This window comes from Manihot esculenta, chromosome 12 (assembly GCF_001659605.2).
Source record: "Manihot esculenta cultivar AM560-2 chromosome 12, M.esculenta_v8, whole genome shotgun sequence".
In the NCBI taxonomy this organism is placed as follows: domain Eukaryota; kingdom Viridiplantae; phylum Streptophyta; class Magnoliopsida; order Malpighiales; family Euphorbiaceae; genus Manihot; species Manihot esculenta.
This window is the reverse complement of record NC_035172.2, coordinates 35,899,282-35,917,687: the sequence shown is the minus strand read 5'-3', so window position 1 is coordinate 35,917,687 and position 18,406 is coordinate 35,899,282. Positions and strand designations below refer to the sequence as shown.

The 18,406-nt window shown below is 30.5% G+C and overlaps 2 protein-coding genes and 1 long non-coding RNA gene across 3 annotated transcripts; 2 read left to right on the top strand and 1 right to left on the bottom strand.

The window, feature by feature from the left end:
- The first annotated feature begins 2,309 nt into the window (after window positions 1-2,309).
- Window positions 2,310-2,955, top strand: LOC110628694. The gene is made up of 2 exons (XR_002490097.2): window positions 2,310-2,635; window positions 2,747-2,955. It is a non-coding gene; the product is annotated as an uncharacterized LOC110628694 (long non-coding RNA).
- Window positions 2,956-4,165: 1,210 nt separating this feature from the next.
- LOC110628583 (autophagy-related protein 13b) lies at window positions 4,166-9,246 on the bottom strand. Its single transcript, XM_043949086.1, has 4 exons — window positions 9,089-9,246; window positions 7,085-8,542; window positions 6,935-7,011; window positions 4,166-4,803 (listed from the first exon to the last, which is right to left on the bottom strand). Exons 2-4 carry the CDS (start codon window positions 8,459-8,461, stop codon window positions 4,431-4,433), a joined length of 1,827 nt encoding a protein of 608 aa, XP_043805021.1. The 5' UTR covers window positions 8,462-8,542; window positions 9,089-9,246; the 3' UTR covers window positions 4,166-4,430.
- A 6,654-nt stretch (window positions 9,247-15,900) lies between these two features.
- LOC110627857 (RING-H2 finger protein ATL78) lies at window positions 15,901-17,004 on the top strand. Its single transcript, XM_021774231.2, has one exon. It carries the CDS (start codon window positions 16,079-16,081, stop codon window positions 16,748-16,750), a length of 672 nt encoding a protein of 223 aa, XP_021629923.1. The 5' UTR covers window positions 15,901-16,078; the 3' UTR covers window positions 16,751-17,004.
- Window positions 17,005-18,406: the final 1,402 nt, after the last annotated feature.

Sequence of the window (18,406 nt, the reverse complement as noted above, 5' to 3'; positions counted from 1 at the left end):
TTTGAATTAGTGAAAAATAAAGAAAATATTATGTGAAATCATGAGCAACTTTCTCTATAAATTAAAAAGAAAATTAATAGTAATTTGATAAAATTGTATTTTTATTTTTATAATAATTTATTTAACAAAAAATAGAAAGGGCAAAAAATATATTTTACTGTTTTCACTCTTTATTCTTTTCCTTTAAAAAAGTTTCCAATAGTCTAAGAATTAAAAAAATAAAATAAAAAAAATAAATTATACATTAATCTTTAAATTTTAACATAATTAATAAATTAATTTTTATATTTTTAAAATTAAACATTTAAATTTTTTAATTTTAAATTTATTTAACTCAAAATCTTATCTGTGGATTAGCTGTTAATTAAATACAAAATAATAAAAATACCCTTTTTTTTTTAATGAAGTTATGCATCCTAAACTAAAAAGTAATCATAACACTAAAAAGTAATCATAAAATCTCAATGCATAAAAATGAAGATCCATCGTTAGCTGCAAGTAGACCCATCAATTATTTGTAATTTGATAATTTTTAGGAGCGAATATTTAATAGATTCGATTTAAAAATAAATTTTAAAATTTTAATATTTATAAAAATTCAATCGATTTTTATAAATTGATTTGATTGTACCAATTTAATTTTATTTAATGGATTAAACTTTTTAATATTATTTTGTATACTTTATTTTTTATATTTTAAATTTTAATTAAAATATTTTAATATTGATTATCATCTAATTTCTCTACACTAATAAAAATAATATACTATTATCACTAATCGATTTAATTATATTAATTTTTTATGATTAAAATCAAACTAAATTAATCAAATTTTTTAAAAATAAAAATCAAACCGAAAATAATAAAAAAAATTGAATTAAATTTTTTTTAGATTTGAATCAAACACCCCTCACTTTTATCAATTCCTGAAAAATCTCATATTAAATTCTTCACTAAATTTGAGTGTCAGGTTTAAATGAATAGACAAATAAATTTTATTTTGTTATTTTTTATATAGTTATTGTATATTGATTATGAATTTAATGGCTTGAAAGATACTGCAAATAATGGTTGATTCTTAATATGAGATTTAGGTTATTGATTTTAGCAATCTGCAATTTAAATTTTTTTCTTTTTATTTATAATACCTCGTATAATTCATTATTTGTGAGTTGTGGATTGTGAAAGTTGTGGTTGAGTGTTGAATTTTTTATTATCTGCAATTGAAATTTCACTTTCAAAATGGGCGATTGGAGCAATGGGAATTAATCAATATCCATTTGGCTTGTATTCATTCAGTCGTTTGCAGACTGAAACAATTAAAATAATGCAACATTAAAGGTTTTTAATAAAAATAAAGGACGTATCACTTTAAAATACCGAATTGTAATTAAAATCGAAGAAGAAAGTATTTTCAAAATAAAAAGTGATGATGGCTGGGTTGAGATGGGTCCTGAAAAAGAAAATTAAGTCCAAAATTCAATGAATATCATTAGGCAGGCCGATTTATTATCGTGCCATCCAGTTCATGATTAAAATAGGCCGGATTGATTATAGACTTAAATCCATTAGAGGAGAGTCTAACTCGGTGACATGACGAGAGATAAGAGAGTAGGTATAGCTATCTCGCAGCTCTATCAACATATGTGCGCTGAGAGGGAATTAAATGACCACATAGATACACTGACACGTCCGTATGTAATAAAAATATGTATATTATAGTAGATTATGTATTACTAAAATATAAAAAAAATTGATAAAGAGAGAATACGTGATCTCTCAAAAAAGATTGGACATTTAACTATTGACTATAATTCTATTCATTAATTTAATAGATTTATAAATAGAAAGACCATTAATTTAAATGTTTGCAAAATTCAAAAAATTAAGTATTTAATTTTAAAATTTATAAAAATTAACGCATTAACAATTGAGGGATGAAAATGTAAATTACCAAAAAAAAAGTATAGCGTTTTGGTAAGTCTTGGTAAACCCGTGACTTGACTACTTATCTCACAAGTCTCCCAAACCAAACCGATGACTTAGGCTAAGTCTTAAAAATAAAATAGCCCTTTATTATGTTGACCATTGAACCACTGTAAGTCTTCATTTTTCCTTTTCCACCATGGAAATCAATTATAAACAACAGAGTGTCAAACACGCCAAGATAAGAAATTTCCTCTCATTTTATATGCATTTTCTTAATTATATAAATATATTCTTTTATATTTAATTGACTTTGATTATAATCCCAATCAATCTTTTTCTTCTTTTTTTTTTTTATTCACAGTATTTTAAACATGTGATGAGCCTATATATAAGGGGTAGAGGGGACAAGCAGGCATAAAAACATAACAAGCAAAAGTGAAAGAAACAGAGAAATGAGACCCTCAATGAGCTTGTTTATTACTAGTTTCCTAGTACTCATGGTTTTTTCAGGAGCCTTTGCAAGACACCATAAATCTCCGCCGCCGGAACCGTCACCTAATAATCTTCCCTTCTCAAAATCTCCATCACTGCACAAGAAATATCTACCACCACCTCACCACCATGATGAGTCACCGCCATCAGTACCTGATCAAATTTATCATATACCTCCATTTCCTCTTACCTGAGAGGTCTTGAAAGGAAAATTGTAAGTTTACTATATTTTCCATTTCTCTATAGCAATTTCACTTGCACTTTCTCATCAAAAATCAAAGAAATATATGTACAACTAATAATCTTCTGCTTCTTCTTCATGCAGGAAAGCAAGCCCTACTTCAATAAATGGAAGATTTTTCATCTAAATATGATAAAAGGAATAGTATCTACGTGTGCTCATAGCTGTTGGTGAACAAATGAAATAAAATTTAGAAAACTGCCATGCAAGAATTAATTGTAATGTGGTTTTTAGTGTTGAACAAGCTTTTTCTCTTTTATATGATAATAAAATTTGTTAAGCTTTGCGAGGAAGTCTCTTTATTTTTACAAATGCATTTTTTAACTTCTAACTTAATACAATTAATTAAATAATGTACCATCGTTCAACCAATTAAATGAGGGTTATCGAGAAATTCTTAAATACACTTAATTTATTATAAATTTTTTTTATGAAAAGGTCTATATTCGTGTATTGAATTTATATGAACCGAATTCAAATAAGTTTTTTCTAAGAGTTATATACAAATTTGTCACTCTTAAATATAAATTAAGTATAATTTATAAATAAAATTAAATAAGTACAAATTATAAATTAAAGGTTAATTATATTATTAACAAGGATGTCATAGAGATTCCTTAATTATAATTAACAAAGTATGTGAATTAGAGATTTTTCGATACATCTCTACATATAAATTTGTTGATATATTTTATTTTTAAATTAAATTTAAATAATATAAAATAAATTATTTTATTAAAAAAATATTTTTTATGAAAAACATTTTTCATTGAAAAATATTTTTAAAATATAAATTAATTTCTGCAAATAAATAGATTTTAGAGATTTAATTTTTTTAAAAAAAATCTAATTGAAACCTATAGTATTCAAGATGATTTGCAATTCAGTTAAATTCACATTTAACTTAAAATAACATTGATGTTCCTCAACAGTTTCAATAAAAAAACAGCCAAAATATGAAGGTCAATAAAAAGTATATTTATCATTACGGATGACAACGGGCGTATTTTCGAGTATCTGATCTGATTGAATTAATTTGTACAAATTTAAATAGTTATAATAGAATTTGAGAAAGGTTCAAATTTAAAAAATAATAATCATTATAAATTCGGATCGAGTTCAAATTTTATATGTAGAATATTCAGTATTTAAATTCCGTTTATATAAATAATTAATTTAATATAAAAAATATATTTTATAATAATATTTATAAATTTTTTTTATATATTTTTATTTAAAAAAATTAAAAAATTTAAATATTTTTTAAAAATATTAGTTTTTTAAAATAAAAATTATTAATGAAAAATATTTTTATATAAATTATTAATTAAAATATATAAGACTAAATAAATTCAAATTTTATTCGAATAATAATAATCAGATTTGAAACGATTAGAATAATTTAGATTAATTTTTAATCGGGTTCGGTACGAATTTTGATATTGCTAATATAAATCACATTACCCTATCCATGTACATCCCTGTTTATCATCTATATCATTGTTGCATAACATGGAAGCCAAGCTCTCAATATTTCAAGCAGTCATAAACAAAGTTCAGAATTTACCTACAGCTGCAGGGATTTAAAGTCTGCTATAATCCTGTCCTTTCTATGAAAGATGAACCACACTCGTCATTTCATATCGCCTCATATATACAGCAGAACTGGGCACTAACATAACATTTTTAGCATGAAAATCACTTACTGATACCATTAGCTGTACATATTTACAAATATCAAAGTTTTTGGCATAGAAGTGCCGTTAGCTTACGTGTTGGGCTTATCATCTTGGCTAAGCAACAAGTCTTTCATCATCTTCTTATAACCCCGAAGTTCTTCCAATGCATCGGCCGTTGTCTTCGATGCAATAAGCCCTGAAGATCCAATATTTGCAGAAGCCTGCTGAACTGCAGGTGCCTCAGAGATCTGACTACGCTCTTGGAGGTTGCTGCTAGGCATTTTGGACTTAGAGTCTTGAGACAAATTAACCGAGTTGGAGAAGTCTTGACGTAGAGGTCGTGCTTTCTTTAGCATAAGTACAAGAGCGCCAACAGCAGCATCTTGTGACTTTTTAATCGGAAGCAGTCCTCCAGGCTCGAGTGGATCACACAAAAGACCTCTTTGGTCAAACGACTCGGGCCTGCCAGATAAACACATCAAATCAGTTAGAATGCCAAAACATTTGAGCCGAATAATTAATTATGTTTGCTATTCTTGTCCATTTTTCATTGAATGATCCAGACAAGGTGGTTTTACATTTACAGCCCCCACAAGGGAAGAACAACATGCACCTTCAGTTTGCCTAAGCCATGTATAACCACTAGGGTGCAAAAGAACAGAAACCATCACCAAACATAGTTCAATATAAGAAGTAACATGTCATCTTCATTCATTTCTTTTACATTATATTTGGTAGGAAGAAAGGAGAGTGATACAGCCAATTATATGCAGTAGATATAATAAATGGAGGAAATGTATGTTAACTTGCATAGAATAGGGATACATTTCCCCATTCTCCTTTTCTTCCAAACACAGTCTTAACCAAGAGCCTAGAAGAACTTATGATACATCACTGAGAACTATGGTTCTGCATAACTCAAATTCATATATAGTGCAAAGAAATGACAAATATCCAAGATCACAAAAAGTAGCTCCAAACTTATCCACAGGCTTTGATGGCACCTAATAAAAACATATGAAGGCTGGCACAACTACCTATGGGATAGGGATAGCAAAAGAAGAAAACACCGAATATTTCACATGGTAATTTGATTAAAAAAAAATCAATCTGATTTATTTTACTCAAAGAGAAATAAATGTTGTGTGTGCATGATTGCAATGGAAATTGCAACTGTTAAGCATATTTCAACTCAAACACACAAGTGCATGAGTCATTTGTGCAATAATGTGCAATAACGTACATTCTACAACATAATGTAGCCATCATCAATTCAAACGTCTCCTATTCACAATAGGCATCCCACAAACTTCACTGAATAAGGAAAAGGAAGAATTTTCTGCTCAAGATATTAGAATTAATATGAACTCAAAACCATGTGTTATTGCTTATAATTCAAATGTTTTGCTAAAAACTTGCAAGCAGTTGGATGGATAATGTCTACCATTAGAAAGAAAAGGGCAGTGTAGGGACCATGAGAACCTAATTCCCACTCAACCAATAATATATTGATAGTCTTCCACTTAATTCAATTTACAAATAGATTTCACACACAGACGACCAAAGACAATGCTGATAAATCTAAAATTGTACCCATTTTATGGAAGTTTTAAAAGAAAAGGTTTACTCTGTATAAAACTAAATGCATTTGATTTGCCCGAGAACTGAATAAATAAGTATCCCAAGTCACTAAATACTTTTATTTCCAACTAAATGCAAATTATTCAAAACTCTTGCATGAAAATTGGCCTTATTTTTGTCATCATGATCTCTCGATCAGATTATTTGCCTGCTAAGAGGCTCTTGAAGTTCACATTTTAAATTCCCATCGATCGTTGAAAGGTGATGTTAAAGTGGTATGTTGATCAGCTCTGTTATCATGTTTTGCTGTCAAAATATAGTCCACTAACATGCAATTTCCATGTTACATATAAAGCTTAGCTGTTGAACCATTTCAACTCTTCGAAAAGACCAGCTTATGATGTCAACATCACACCCTCAGCAAAGGTTATGCTATTAATTGAGGTCCCATGACGAGGACTTAATAGAACTCCTTTGAGTTGTGGTTTTTACAGGTACCATAAATTGATGAAAAAAAAATGATAATAATAATTCACCCCTTTAAAAAAAAATTAAAATTCAATAACAAGACAAAAACATCAAACGAAACAATGGAACTTAATGAAGATTTAATCCTTTGTGCAATTACATCTTAGATAACAAATTAATCAGTTTGCTGTTCTCATGGTTTCAGTAAAAAAAAATGGTACAATTTGACTCTTTTCAAAACAATCTATATTCTATTTTTCTAATAGCCATATATATTATTTTTTTAGTTTTAATAACTTGAAGTTCTGAGCAAATGATTTGAAGCAGTTATGTTGTTCCAATATGTTATAGCAAAAACTACTTAACCGGTTTCAGTAAAAAAAAAATGGTACAATTTGACTCTTTTCAAAATAATCTATATTCTATTTTTCTAATATCCATATATAATATTTTTTTAGTTTTAATAACTTGAAGTTCTGAGCAAGTGATTTGAAGCAGTTATGTTGTTCCAATATGTTATAGCAAAAACTACTTAACCAATTACCTGCTACGTGGATATGTCATATCCTCATACTCCACATCAAAAAATGGGTAAGGGAAGTCAGGATCATCAAAATCATCCTGAAAATGAAAAGAACCTAAATTAAACAAAGACCATTGAAATAAAGCTCTTTGTAATAAGCATATAAGATACCTTCTCAACTGATGCATCAGTCTGAACAAAACCAGTGCTGGTATCAGTCCTAGGATTGCCATATCTGCTTCTGGTCCCTTTGAAGGAAGGAGATGGAGGAAAATTTTGCTTGTTTAACGAAACAGGGGAACTATCAAGTTTGGCTGCAGGAATGCTAACTGGTGCACTTTCAGACCTTAAAAGCGCCTTAGAAAGATGAATCCCAGGAATATAGATTGGTGGTGATGGCGACGAGGAGGGTGTAAAATTAGGGGAAGGACAATATTCATCAAAATTCATGTTCTTCTTATGAACTGAAGATGTTTCAGGTGGATGAGGGGGCAAATTCATAGGTGGGAAGCGACAAGAACTTGGATTAGAAATTGAAGCCTGTGATTCTGAATGAGGAGGAGATGGTGAGAAAGAAATTGAAGGTGGAGAAGCTTTATAGATGTCATAACTCCAACTATGTTGTCTTGACAATTGCAAGGATGATGGGGAACCATGTGACATTGTAAGAGAGGGGAACCTTTTCAGTGGGTCCACCAAAGGGCTCCCAACATAATCAGGGATAAATTGGGGGGACATTGGAGTTGATGATTCCAAGCTAACATCCAAAGGTGCTGAACGATAAACCACTGAAAGGCAAAGCCTACCCGAGGAAGTATCCACTGGAGTAAAACCAAATCGGTGCATTTCAGTCTCTTCCTTTCGAGTGAAGGGCTCAACAAAAGAAGAAACCCTATAAGTAAGGGTGAATGAGCGAAGCTGTCCAGATGAATTGAGGTCACGGAAAATCTTATAAGCAGGTAGAAGCCTAACAGTTGCATACAAAGACCTCAAAAGTAATATTGATTTCTTATACATCATAGCCAAAGTATTGCCTGATCTTCTACTGCCCGAACCATTATCCCTTGACCTCCTACTCCCATATTGCACTATCCACCTCTCTATGATTTTTTCAGTCTTAGTTTCACATCCTAATTCTTCATGATCAGAATTCCAACTAGAAGGATACCTGGCTTTAGAGGAGATATTCCCACCAAAATCCTTTTTTGGAAAACGTTTTACGGGGTTCCAATCTAGTGGTCTCTGCACCAAGATCACATCAATAACCATTGGTTCCAGAATGCTCTGGCACCAGATATCAGGAATCTCAAGAGCAGCTGGGCATTCCCTAAGGGCTAAATTGAACCATTTATCTCTTGGCCTTACACCTGAAGAGGAGGATGAAGATGAAGAGGGAGACGACACAGCTTGTTCACCACTGTAATTACGAGATGACATATAAGGAGACCTGGACTCCAGTATTATGTGGAGACTTTTAGCAAAAAATTCAGTGATAACTTGTTCCATTTCGGCTGCTTCAGCATGTGTATTACTATGAGATGATGTCATATTTGGCAATGAACTACAAATGCACAAACCCCCCTGAAGGAAATTGATTAGACCCTCGTAACCTGAATTGATAGCATATTACTGCAACCAAACAGGAGATGCACATTCAAAAGCTCAAACCAAAGCTGATCACAATAACAACAATACAAGAAGCAAGAGTTTTAATAGAAATCTAAGTGAGCAGCATGAAAAATGAAAGAATCCCAAGTAATTGAATTGAAAACAAGCGGAAAACATGCAGAACGTGTGATAATTAAGCAGAACAACAGAGATAAGAGAACTTGCATTGATATCCTACAGAAATTCAAAAGAGAGAGAGAGAGAGAGAGAGAGAGAGACCAGCTTCAGCTTATACCTGCAAGAGAATGGCTGTATAAAAAGGACACATTTTTTCTTTCTGGGTCTATTCTTTGTTTTCTGGGTACAACTTCACTTCTAACTATAATCAAAATTTGAATTCTTTTATGAAAATTCAAGAACCCTAAGGCGCTCTGAGACAAATTCAAATATCCACATACACCGAGTAGGGATTAGCCAGATTACCAGAAAGCAAATAAGGTAGAGATTACATCGTTGAAGAGGAGAAGAAAGTTCTAAAGAAACCTTTTCGGATATTGAGTGGCATACCTTAGAGTAGAGAGCTCTCAGAGGAAGAATCCTTCTCCGTCAAGGAACCAGGAGCATCGCCACTCTGGAACCCAATATTCAGGGATGCTCTTGCCACGTCGTCTCTCTGGAGGTTGGCCCACTCTAGGACTGGTCCCAGTTCCCATGTAAGATATCTTACGGCTTAATCATGTGAAGTGTATTCGATGGTTTGGGCCTTTGGGCATTGATGGGATAAGCTTGAAGGGATTTTGGGATCCAACTGGCTAATTTACACAAGGAAAAGACAACAGCAGTCCGCTTATATTTTATTATGTAAAAAATACAAATTCTTTAAATAAATTTTTATACTTGTATTGTTGTCCTTTTAAGAGTGAAATAAATCATTATTTTTCTTTTTTAATTAAAAAAATAAACTTTGAATAATTTGGTATATTTTAGCGTTTCATCTTTTAAGTAAAATTAATAAAAAAAATATTTTCTCAATTTTAAATAAAATAATTTTAAAGGTAAATTAAGTTATATTTAAGAAAAATAATTTTTAAAAAAAATATTTTTTAGACTTTAAGTATCAAATTTATATTATTATATACAAATGTATTAATATCTTCTAATTTTTAAAATTAAAATTTAAAAAATAAAAATAAAATATTTTTTAAATATAAAATACTTTTCATAAAAGCATAAAATATGTAATTTAAGTGGTAAATGGGAATATATATTGCATTATGGTATGGTGCTAATGTGACTGTAAATGCCTCAAAAATGAGTCATTTCTCATAAAACTAACCCATCATTTTTTAATGATATAAACAACTTCCCTCCCTTTTATAATTTGTTATTCAAGCCCATTTTTATGGGTTAAAATTCAGTCGGTTTAGTTTAAAATCAAATAGAGTCGAATAAATTTAAAATTGAAATTTTAGTACTTATAAAAATTAAATCGAACCGATTTTAATCAAAAATCGAATCGAATCGAACTGATCTAATTCAATTAGATTCGATTCGATTTGATCGATTTTAATTTTTAATAATTTTTTTTATTTTTTACACTTTATTTTTAATATTTTAAAATTTAATTAAAATATTTTAATTTTAATATAATTTAATTTCTCAATATTATTAAAAATAATATATTATTATCAGTTCGGTTCGATTTTTTTAATTTTTTCTGATCAAAATCGAACTAAATTAAAATAATTGAAATTTTTGAAATTAAAAACTTAATCGAATCAAAATAAATAAAAAATTAAATTAAATTTTCAAATTAATTCAATACGATTCATTTTTTCAATTTGAACGGAATACTACTCAAAATAGCCATTTCCCACATTCTTTAGATTTCCTTATCACACAAATCATGGCTATACAACAATAAGCATTCAAATATTTTTTAAAATTATATCTTTTATAAATAATTAATTATTTATATATACGAGTTTATTATCGTATATGAATATAAAAGAAAAACACCATAAAAAAGGAAGCTGGAAGCTGACATGGATGCAACATATCACATGCAATAAGTTTTCCTATATATTCACACAATAATACAATATGAATCACTGCAATAATCTCCTTTGCAAGAAGCTCAAAAACAAAACTCTCCAATCATGCTTAGAGTTCTTCCAACAACCACCCATCTCCACAATCAACATTATTTTCTCAGAGATGTGTTCCCTCCAAGAAAACTGTTAGCAGAAGCCCAGCCACCAATGGTACCAGCTCCTTCACCCTTCCAACAAGCAATCTATACAAGCAGCAGCAAGTTCCAACCAAACATTATAATGATCTTCTTAGTGCTTTTCTTAGGCTTGATGGTCTCAGTAGCCATGTACTCTCTGTTTAAAAGCTTGTTCAAGAGTTCAGGTTTATTGGCGTCTGAATATAATCGCAGCCAGCTCTATGCTCGGTTGCTCAGCAATGGGTTCGAGCTAATAAGTTTAAAGAATTTTCCTACAAAGAGTAATCAGCTAAAGTAGAACAGGTCATTGAGTTATAGGTAAGAGTGAATAATCAACATGAAGATAATCTGATCGTAAATATTGAAAAAAGAAAAAGAAATTTAGAGGAAATAATTTATTATAATTTGTGTTGTCTCATGATCCTCAAGATCAAGCCAAAATCCTAGATATTGGGTTTGTACTAAGATATATATACTCCATCCTGATCTTCTTCTCCTTTTGATTTTCTTTTTCTTTTTTGCCATTTAAGTTTGATTTGTTGGATATTGTTTTTTCATGGTAAGATCTCTTGCAAAGTGAAAAGTGAATATATTTAGTTTTTTTAAATGCAAATATAGTTAAATTAATAAATTACTCACTATATATATATATAATATAATATAAGAGGTTTCTGTGAAGAAAAATATCATTAATTATAATTATTAAAAAAAATTACTATTGTTAATCTCTTTTATTTTAAAAAATACATTAAAATATTTTATTATTTTAAAAAATTTATTAATTAGTCTTTTTATTAATTTTAACAGTTAAATATTTTACTGTTTAATTTTTATAATTTAAAATAAAATTTATTAATTAATTCCTTATATTTTTAAAAAAATTATTAATTAATTTTTAATTAAAAATTTTTTTAAAATGACATTTTAATATATTTTTTAAAATAAAAAAATCAACTAATAAGTTTTACTGTATATAAGAATTAAATAATTAATTTCTCTGGTTATTATTATTTCTATCTCTAAATATTTATTGTTTAAAATTTATACGCTAAACTAATAAAACTAATTAATAACTTATATAGATATTTTGAAATTCTCAAAATCCATAAAAAAAAAATTTAAAACCAGTCATTTTTGGAATAAATATTATATTTTATATTTGTATACATTTATTGTTTTATATATTTGTATATCATATCTGTGATTGCATTCATTGAGTGTTGATATCCGTAGTTGAGAATAAAGAGAAATATGAGAAAATTAAGAGCAAGGAAGTATTATCTTGGTTATAAAAGCTATTAAGATTTTTTTCACATAAAAATAAGTATATAATTGTTGGTATATGAAGATTCAGAAAATAAAATTTACAGTGATCGTGTAAGTTTGATTGGAGAATAAGACGTTTATTCCTTTTTTTATTTCTTTTTATCTGCTAATAACATCTAATCATTTTTCTCTATCTGTATGTATGAATGTGTCAAAATCTGTTTCCACACCAGACGACCATTTAATTGGGGCAGTGGAGTGTTGAATGAACTGAGAGATTAAAGTTCCTTTCTGGATCTTGGGCTTGTGTTTTGTTTTCTTTATTGTCTTTGTTGGACCTGATTTTTCAGTTATCATTCCCCTATTCTTTTATTCCTATGTTATTTTTTTTATATTTTATATAAAAATAAATTTATCTTGCCTTGTAAGGGTTGATTTGCTTGGTCAATCCGGCCTGCTTTATATTTTTGTAGTATTCCTTTTGAGAATCTGATCTTGCTTCTAAGTGTAAAAAGTTCGGCAATTGTCAACAATCACTTTTTTCGTATATAAAAATTAATATATTTAAAGTTAAATTAATTAAGAGTGTGTTGTAAATTTAATTTTGTATGATAATAAATTTAAATATTTAATTTTTTTTAACTTAACATATATTTAATTAATTACATAAAAATATTATTTGAAAGATAAATTTTAAATGGACTATAAATTCATTTTTATATAAAATATAAAAAAAATAACATAGGAATAAAAGAATAGGGGAATAATAACTGAAAAATCAGGCCCAACAAATATAATCTCAGACAATAAAGGAAATAAAACACAAGCCCAAGGTCCAGAAAGGAACTCTAATCTCCCAATTCATTCAACACCCCACCAAAGAATACAAGCTATTAGATTATATAAAAAAATAAAGGAAAACTCTCTTTAAAAAAACTAGAGAGAGGTAAAGAATCTATCTATTCCAAATTATAAAATGCTATACAGGAGGCAGTATCCAAGCACATTCACTAGGTATATCAGTATTGGTGGAAAACCACTAAGGAAAGAAGCAAGTTCCCATTGCTGAGCAGTCCACAAGAAATATATGGTTTCTTCAATCAGCTTCCATGTGTTTGCAGCTAAATCAGGAGTTCACTTGATTAGCCAGTGATTTTTAGTTGTGGTCCAAATCTGGAGGGGTTGTTTCTTTCAAGATTTGGTGGGTCTTAGTTCCATTGTGTTTGCCAGGAAATTCCTGACCCCATTGGAACAGTTAGGGAAAGTGATTACAGTTTTTCCAAGAATCTGCAACTATTAGCCTTTCAACCCCTACATGATTTTTTTATCAGCCATTTCCTTTTCAAGAAAAGCCATGACACCTCTATAAGGCAAAATTAATTTTCTTGAATCGCCATAGGCTGTTAGTAGGTGTAGTGACTCGTTATAATTTGTTTTTTTTATATATTTATTTGTTATTTTTCATATAAATACATTGTAATAATTCACTATACTAAGCTTTTTTTTTATATATAAAAAAATATCAAAAGGGCTTTTTATCCTTATAACTTTTCTTAGTGATTGGTACCTTTATAAGCCTTTATGTCTGGTATCTTAGTCCATTATATATCAATATCTCTTTCATCACTTTCCAATTTATTTAATACAAAGGGCTGCTAAAATGTCTCTTTTCTTTATTTTCCTCCAACTGTACATTCACTCAAAAAGGCTGTTGAAATGCCTTGTGAAATTTTCCCAAATGCAATGACCAAAGCAAACCATTGTTCCCATGCCAATACTTACCTCCCATATATAATTCAACCAACCCAAAACTTGAAAATTTTTGAATCAATCAATTCCATTCAATTTAACAGTTTTCAGAAAAAAAAAATCAGTTTGGTTCTAAATGGAACCAGACTAATTAGTTCCATTCTAATTCAGAAAAAAAAGGATATAATTTCAATCATTTCTGATTTCAAATTTGAACAAGACCATTGTTGCTCAAAGCTCCAAGGGTAGAAAGTGCATTTAAAGAAAGGAAGGGGGGGTGGGGGGGCTATCCCTATCTTTATGGACCCACATAGAGATGATAACTTTGTAAAATCTAACCCCAACAAGATATGAATCCCAATAGTGGTACTTCTTGTACAAACAAAATATAAAAGCAACCCTTTACACCTCTCTCCTCCTATTAACAATAAAAGCTTGAAGAAAGAGAGAGAGAGAGAGAGAAAAGCATCCTCCACTAGTTGCCCAAGGGAGCTTTGTGTTCATATACATGTATATCTATGATATCAATAGAAAAAAGAAAGTGACTGAAGCACTTAGTTGGCTGGGTTAAAGGCATCTCACCTTGATCTCGAAGTCTCCAATTCGATCCCATCCCGTTGCCCTTAATTTGGCTTTAAATGTCATTGGCATGTAAAGAAAAAAGAACAGAAAAAAAGTAATATTATCTATTAAACTCGAAACTTCTAAAATCATAACTCAAATAGATAACCTTGGATAAACCTTATTAAAAAAATTTCCCTTTAACAGTTCGATCAAGTACCAACTTGAGTTTTTATATTACCACTGATTCAGCAGAAGATCTAGCTAAGAATATTGCTTTAGTTAAGAGCCACAAATAGAAACTAGTTTATAACACACTTGGTTAGATTGCAATCAAACTACTTGCCATAGAAAAGATCACAGCTTGCACACAAACCAAAACATGGAATCTTTAAGGATCATCTCTGTATCTACCTTTGATTTAGTTGTCAACATGTAAGTAAGGGACAGCTACAGAGATTATATTGTCTAAACAACTTTGTAGATAACAAATTGAGAGTTAATATAATCAGAAACAACAAGACACATCAGCAAAATTCTATTATTTTACATGAAGAGATTGTGGCTTACAGATGGAAGTGTCATGTCCTCCAAACTAGTGGGATTATTTATACTAATATAGTACTTTACTATTTGATTATCAAATTGCAAAAAGAGCATCAAAGCATGCAAATGTTCCCCATCATCTCATCTAAAAGAGAGAAGAAAATCTTAAAATTGATAATAACAGGAATTATACAGAAACAACAACATAGTGGCTTAAAACATGATGCATCTTGGATCTTGATATGAATATGGATTGCAGCATGCCACTTAACTACATATAAAATAAGTAGGGTAAATTTAATCGGTTCGTCAATTCGAATAAGTAGTAAAAAATGAATACTATTAAATTTTTTTTATCAATTAAATTTAAGAACATATATTTTGATATGATCAACTTTTATCTGAAATTTAATAATATAATTTCTTTTTCCACTTCAAAGCCAACAATGATCAAGAACACAAACCATTGAGAGCTGTGTAATGTTGGGATAAGTTTATCACTGAAAACACCTGCAGAGAACTGGCAATTAATCGAAAATAACCAGCGAATAACAAACAGGAAAGCACATGCATAAATGAAAATTAAAGTTTATGGGAAGAGATTAATAAGTTCAGGGTGGGACACTACATATCTACCAGCTCAATTGTGTTACACAACAATTAGTTGAGTCTGACTCAAAAAATTTTGGAATATGCATCTCTTTAGTACATGAAAACAAAAAACATAAAAATAAAAACTCTATCAATAGACAAGCATACAAAAAGCCCACTCGAATCAACTTGAAAAACATATTTTCCATGTCACCTTTAGATTAGGAAGCTTCATGAGTCCTTCCTGGCTACTGGGTCCATGTCAGCATTTTAAGATGTATATTTCACCAAATACAGCTGCCACATGGCACTGTCTGAGCAGCAGAAAGTGGGAGGGCCCCTCTTTGATTAGTGAGTCCATTAAACTACATAAATTTAGTGGAGAATCCATAAGTTTATAGACCTACATAAATTAAAAAGATAAACACCCTGTTGTGAGCTATAACTCCCAAAATATTCTCAACTGTAGCTTTCTTAATGTAATAATTGTATATATTATATTAAAGCTTCAGTAGCAAATTCAACCTTTTTGTCTTTACCTTTCCCTATATAAGCAACCACTTCCAAGAAGTACCCATCTTATACTCCCAACAAACTCTGTAAACTATCCAAGCATGTCAGCTTCTACTTCAACCACTCAACTATTTCAAGATTTTCTAGGGGACTTTTACTCAAGGAGATTGCTACTGCAGGCCCCCCTTTACCAATCACCAGCTGCAGCAGCTCCTCAAGCTCCGGAGTACAGCAACAACTCATCAGAAACTTACACTGGAGATAAAACTTTCGATGCAAATGTGGTTATGGTCCTCTCAGTCCTCTTATGTGCCTTGATTTGCTCACTTGGATTGAATTCCATTATTAGGTGTGCATTAAGGTGCTCTAACTTAGTAGCTTCTGAGTCTGCTAGCAATTCCACAACTCAATTAGCCAATACAGGAGTCAAGCGAAAAGCATTAAAGACTTTCCCAACAGTAAACTACTCAACCGACCTGAAGCTGCCTGGTCTGGACACAGAGTGTGCGATATGTCTTTCAGATTTCACACCTGGTGAGCGTGTGCGTCTTTTGCCCAAGTGCAACCATGGATTTCATGTCCGGTGCATCGACAAGTGGCTCAGTTCACACTCGTCCTGCCCTACTTGCAGACACTGCCTGATTGAGACATGCCAAAAGATTGTTGGTTGCAGCCAAGCTACCTCATCAGAACCTCCACCAGTGCAAGAAAGTATTGTGAACATAGCACCACTAGAACCTGAAGGTTTGATACGCAATTACAGAGTTAGCTAAGTATATTGTTTTTTCTTCAATTGTATAATATGTTGGCTTAAGTTGAGCCTCCAACCTGAAAGATGGCATAGAAGACTTTTATTTATGTAGGTTAAAGACTACTATTCCCAAGAAGTGTAGTGTAGATCTAAATGTACAGTTTGAATTTGTATCTTGTTTCAATTTTTTTTCCTCTCTCAATGTATACTAAAATTGCAGTTAACTGCAATTTCTATAAATACTTAAACAAATTCAAGCACCAAGCAGGATTCCTTAAAATTGCCGTTGATCCTATAAAGCACGAAGCAAGAGAACCACTGAAAAACTGACTAGTTTAAAATGGAGGCAGGTAATAGGCCAACTCAATTTACAGATTTCTATCATTTATTTGGATTTGCAGGCTTAGCCCGGAGGCTAAGAGCATATCTCCCCTTTCCATTCTTTGTTAATAAAAATAAAAAAGAAAGAGAGAGAGAAAATTCTCTTTATTCATTCAACAAATTTTTACCCATATGCTTCATACACCAACTAGCTTTATTATTTTTTTATTGCAAGGCACATAAAAATAACAATAACAATATAAAATTATTATACCAGCATTAGCAAATATAATTATATTCTCATCAGAATTTGGGTCAAGGGTCAGAGTACAAACAATAGCATTTGCCCTTCATAGTAATAAAAATTCAAATAACTAAAGCCGACTACAATAAAGTTATTTTTGTGTGTGTGTGTCATTTCACACAAGGATTGATCCAACAATAAGGATAATGGCCTCATTGTAACGTTATACGAAGAGACAGAAAAATATAGCAATCCATGTAAAACCAATAAGTTTATCCAATCATGAAGCATAGAATCAATGGAAGCTGAGGGTGATTCCACTATCTATCTTCATATCAAATGGATGAGGACTAAAAGGGAGGTTTTTACTACTAGGAAAGTGTCTAATTGAGGGCTCTGACTAAACACACTGATCCAAGGCTAAATTTTGATTTGTAAAAATTCTTATGGTGACATGTTATAGTTGCAGAATTTGGACTAGTGGTGAGCAAAGTGAGGCCTTAGACCTGGAGTTTGCTTGGACTGTGACACTGCACTGACTCTGAAGTTTAAACGTTGTCTGCATCATGAATAGTTTCCAGATAATTACTGCAATAAGTAGTGCATGTCGAGCTCATTAAACAGATTTCTAGTTTAATAAGATTAGTGTGTTTTTACTAAGTGTTCATTTTCATTATTAGCCAGAAAAGTCCTATCATTTGCACTACCAGAAATAACCACCGGTTATGTTCATCAAAAGCTACAGCCATAAATACTTGCATATGCTCTCCTTGACATATCAGCTCAAGATAGTCTCTTGTGCCAGTTTGTGGAGTTTACTTTGCAACATTATCACAGCAAAAAGAAGGGGCAAAAAAAAGGAAGGATGAGGATACTTATACCTTGTAGTTTCATAGGCTTGTTGCCCAGTACCCAACATAACCTTAAGGAAGAAATTCAATAATGCATCACTGAATATCTTTGATTTAAAGGATGAGAAATTATTCTCTCAAATGTTAATTGTGCAACTAATCAAGGGATGCAAAGAAACAAAACTAATGCATGAAAATTACAATGAAAAATGTTGCATTTCAGCCAACCTTTGCACCATCCAAACCTTCCCAATATAGGAAG

Excerpts from the sequence above, each read along its gene's own strand:
- LOC110628583 (XM_043949086.1), bottom strand. The coding sequence starts at position 8,461 with ATGACATCATCTCATAGTAATACACATGCTGAAGCAGCCGAAATGGAA. Across the intron at positions 7,012-7,084 it reads CTGATGCATCAGTTGAGAAG|GATGATTTTGATGATCCTGA; the intron begins GTATCTTATATG and ends TTTCATTTTCAG. Across the intron at positions 4,804-6,934 it reads ATGACATATCCACGTAGCAG|GCCCGAGTCGTTTGACCAAA; the intron begins GTAATTGGTTAA and ends TTTATCTGGCAG.
- LOC110627857 (XM_021774231.2), top strand. The coding sequence starts at position 16,079 with ATGTCAGCTTCTACTTCAACCACTCAACTATTTCAAGATTTTCTAGGG.